We start from the raw sequence: 4394 nt of genomic DNA, 5'->3' as shown, positions 1-4394 counted from the left end.
AAAATTCTCAGGCCGAATCTTGACCTTGAAGCATCTTTTCATAGGAATCTAACCTACCACAATGAAAGGATTTTTCTCGCAGGCCAACTTGAATTTTATTTTAAGTATAACAAAAAAATACTTTATTTGTTTATCTATTACAATATTTCTAGGTTTCAATGCCTAATATCCTAATAAAACCTACAAAATACAGGATTTGATCACTTACCTCGGAACGTGTCTACTAGGGATTCCAGTCCCCATTCCTCCAAGATCCGTTACGTCTTCAAATCGGCCATTCTGGTTCTTTGATACAATCAGACCCGATTAAATGCTTCCCTGGCACTATTTCGTTGCACGGTTAAATCAAAACTGAAGTTCGAATTTCAGAGACGCATTTTTCGCCTAGCACGACGCCATTTTAAACATGTGGTCATGGACGGTGGAGTTGTGGCGGCGCTGTTCCTCATGATTCGAAAGAGGGCGCATGTGCAACCGCGCGTTTGGTTAGCTCAAAGAAATTCCTTGGTAGAGTTAACAAACAGGGTTAACTAAATTTTTTGTTTGAGCCAAATAAATACTTTGGTTAGAACAACTTCTTTTTTGGTAATGGCAACCAAATGTTTGTAAATCGAAGAAAAACTTCTCAACCAAATTATTTTGTTGACGTCACATTATTTTTTTCTCAGTGTAGAGAGTAGAAGAAAAGAGAGGAGGAAAGTATAGATGTAAGGGGGAATTGGAGATGGTTAAGTAGGGAAAGTTAGTGGAAATGAGGAGTGGAAAAGTAGTTGAAGTGAGTATGAATGACTAGAGGGAAATTAGGGAAAGTGCGTGGTAATAAGCGGCAGAGAAGTGAGGGGAGAGAAAGTAGATTAAGTAAGGTGAAATTATGAGAATCGAGCGGAGGAAAAGTAGAAGAAGTCAGGGGAAATGAATGGAGGGAAAATATGAAAAGTGAGTGAAAGCGATAGGATAAAATGTATAGGAAGTGGGAAGAAGATGGGTCTAGAAAATTAGGGCTAGTGAGTGGGAATCAGTGGCAGGAAGGTGGGCAAAGTTAGTGGAAATGTGGGGAGGGAATTAGGGTAAGTTATGAGAAATTAGTAAAGGGGAAGTAGAGGGAGTGAGAGGAAAAGTATAGGAAGTGAGAGAAGTGTGGGGAGTAAGGGTGGGAGGGTAGGGAATGTGATGTTTAATGAGAAGAGAGGAATTAGTGGTTGTAAGAGAAAATTATTCAATTTTTAAAATTTATATTTTAAAAGTATGTCATTTAAACTGTTTTTTTAGTATTTCAATTTTGAAGATTTGCCATTGAAAATTCTTAAATGTTCTTTATTATTAATTTAATTTTCTTTAGTTTTGAATATTTGTGATTGAAAACTTCTTTATTTTTAAAGTTGTATGATTAGAAGTTCGTATCGTGTAATTAGTTTAATAATTTCGAACACTAAAATTTAAAAGATCTCAGTTCTAAATGTTTTAAATTGATGAAATAAGGAAGGTAAATTATCACAATTACAACATTTTAAATTGTAAAACTTACAATTAGAAATTTTTTTAATTGCAAAGTATAGGGGGAAATTAGAGTTGATTAGATGATGTCGAAGAGGATGAAGGGGAGAGAAAATATGGCTGGGGGAAATTTAAACGTCTTGATTAACGATTTAATAGGCTGGAAAACTCTTTCTTTTAGGCGCGCGGTGCCTACTTTAAATATATTTGTTTAAATAAATAAGTTAATTAGAATTTTTTGTTTATTGTTGCAGAACTCTTTAGAAACGCGGCAGAGGCCGGACCTCTTGACATCGTGAAGCTTCGAAAAGGAGAAAAAATCTTGAACATTTCACCGCATCTGCCGGCGAATACGCCTGAAGATCCCTACGTCCTGCAGGTAACGATGCACGTGCCTGATGTTTCGGGTGGAACCTTCATCTCTTCTTCCACTACTTTCAAGGTTTATTTCCAAGGTTTACCATGTATTTAAGAATCGAGTTTTTTACTTGACCCATATGCAATCAAAATCCAGAAATTAGATTTGAATAAAAATTGAATAAAAATTAAATTTATATTTTTAGCTGTTGGCATTAGTATTTATATGATAAATAATATAATAAATACGTAAATTAATAATTAAATTTTAATCTACTTTAATACCAATGTTCATAGGGTGTCAATTTGATTTTTAATATGTCAGCAATTTGAACAAATAAATATATACCAGGATAAAATTACAAAAGATTTTTCAAGATTCAAGAATAGTTTTTAAAAATTCCCGATTTAAAATACCTAATCAAGCGATTCTTCTTCTAGTTTGAATTTTTATTAATCACAAAATGATATATTTTTTATACAATTTACTAGTAAAATAAAAGTTCCTATCCTCCAAATTCGCCTGTTTGGAAACATGAGAAAGTAGTCTAATTTTTGAAATAGAGGTAATTTCTTCAACAAAACGAAGGTTTTAATGTTAAATAATGAAAAGTTGAATTAAACAAAAAAAAAAAACTAATTTTCCACAAAATAGTTGTACCCTTAACGAAAACAGATTCATTTTCAACTAAGAATTTTTGAAACATTCTTTAAACCAGTTTTAATATTTTTAACAAACAAAGAATGAAATTTCTAATCTTTAAATATCTTTAAATAAAAAAAATAAAAACATTTTCAATAAAATTGCTTAATTTTCAACAAAGAAATATTCGTAGGTCAAGAAAAAAAATAGATTTCAATAAAATGTTTCATGAGAAGTCAAAAATACATTTTTCATTTTTTAATTCAAATCTTCAAATCTTTCTTCTTTAGAATGTGACGGTTTTCATTTCAAAATTGATTTTTATTGGCTGAAAATACAACTACTTGGTTATGTGTTGAAGTACTTTGTTAAAAATAGATTTTTTTCAGATTCATCACTTTACTTCAGAATTCATCTCTCTAATTGATAATTTAACTATTTTGTTGAAAAATTCTTTGTGAAGAATTAATTTCTTTGGTTGAAGATTCATCACTTTAATTGAAAATTCATCTCTTTGGTAACAAATTTGATTATTTTTTTATAATGCGTTATTCTGTTTTTGTCAAATTTAACTGTTATTGATCTAAAATGAAAATATTTTTTGTTCGAAACATCAACTTTTACATTTTTCGTTGAGAATTTATCTTTCATGGTTAAAAATTCGACTGCTTGGTTGAAATTTTGAACTACTTTGATAAAAATTAATATTTTTGTTGAAGATTCATAATTTTACTTTAAAATTCTTAAGTGTAGTTGAAGATTTAACTACTTTATTGAAAATTCTTAATTTTTTGGGTTATTTATAGTTGATTTATAGTTTAAAGGTGAACTACTTTGTTAAGAATTAATATTTTCAGTCAGAGAATCATTATTTGATTTGAAAATTTATCTCTTTAGTTACAAATCAAACTATACTGTTGTAAATTCGTTCTATTTTTCGTTAATAATTTATCTTTAGTGGTTAAAAATTCAAGTTTTTGTTTAACAGTTGAACTTTTTTTTAGTAATTTATTTGTTTTTGGTTAAAGATTAATCGTTTTACTTTGAAATTCACCTCTTTATTTGAAAATTTAACTATTTTGTTGAAAAATGTTAATTTTCTAGATAGAAAATTGATTCTTTTCAGTTAAACTATCGTCAACAATTAGTCAAACTACTCGCTTCACAGGTGGAATACGTTGTTAAAATTAATTTTTGTTTATTTGAAGATTCATTGTTTCATTTAAACACTTATCTCTTTTGTTACCATTTTAACTATTTTGTTGTATATTTTGTTGTTTGGTTGAAAATTAACTTTTCACCTGCAAATATAATTATTCCAGTTTTAGTTTAAAATTGATCTTTTAAGTTGAAATTGAACTATTTAGTTGAAAATTGGACATTTTTGGTAGAAAATCAATTTTCTTGGTTGAGAATTCATGTTTTAGTTTAAAATATAACTTTTTGGTTGAAAATTTATCTATTTTATGGAAAGTTTAATATGTTTTGTGGCAATGTTTCAAATTGAGTTTAATGTAGTATCCTTACTTTTTATTTTTAAAAAATTAATCCCCTATTTTACATTTAAGTCTTCTTATTTCAGATGTTTTTAAAGTTCTAAACTTTACAATGAATGACATTTTCTATTGATACCTTTTTAAAGAGATAGCAGTGAAAATTTGTGCTTCATATTAAAAATCATTGAATTATAAAAGTGACTTATGATGGACTGTTTTATTTGGATCGAAAACAATATTTGGAGATCAAAGAAAGCTGGGAAAATTTAGTTCGTTCGTTTGAATTTGCAGAGCTTCAGGTAAATAGAAAGTGGATGAAAAATTGTTCGAAATGTTTTTAATTTCCGGTTCTTGTCTACTTTACTCTCAAGGAGCTTTGTTCTTGAAAGAACTAAGGAAAAGGA

The 4394-nt window shown here is 28.9% G+C and overlaps 1 protein-coding gene across 3 annotated transcripts in view; it reads left to right on the top strand.

Annotated features, from left to right (window-relative positions):
* LOC117169223 overlaps positions 1–4394 on the top strand; it is a 461284-nt gene that overhangs the window by 375975 nt on the left and 80915 nt on the right. For 2 of the 3 annotated variants that reach the window (XM_033355480.1, XM_033355481.1), the window contains one exon: positions 1749–1936. In XM_033355480.1, coding sequence (XP_033211371.1) covers positions 1749–1936 — 188 coding nt within the window. The remainder of the gene's footprint in view (positions 1–1748; positions 1937–4394) is intronic. The other variant, XM_033355482.1, reaches the window with a different exon arrangement.

This window comes from Belonocnema kinseyi, chromosome 3 (assembly GCF_010883055.1).
Source record: "Belonocnema kinseyi isolate 2016_QV_RU_SX_M_011 chromosome 3, B_treatae_v1, whole genome shotgun sequence".
Lineage (NCBI taxonomy): Eukaryota > Metazoa > Arthropoda > Insecta > Hymenoptera > Cynipidae > Belonocnema > Belonocnema kinseyi.
This window is presented reverse-complemented; position numbering and strand designations above follow the sequence as displayed.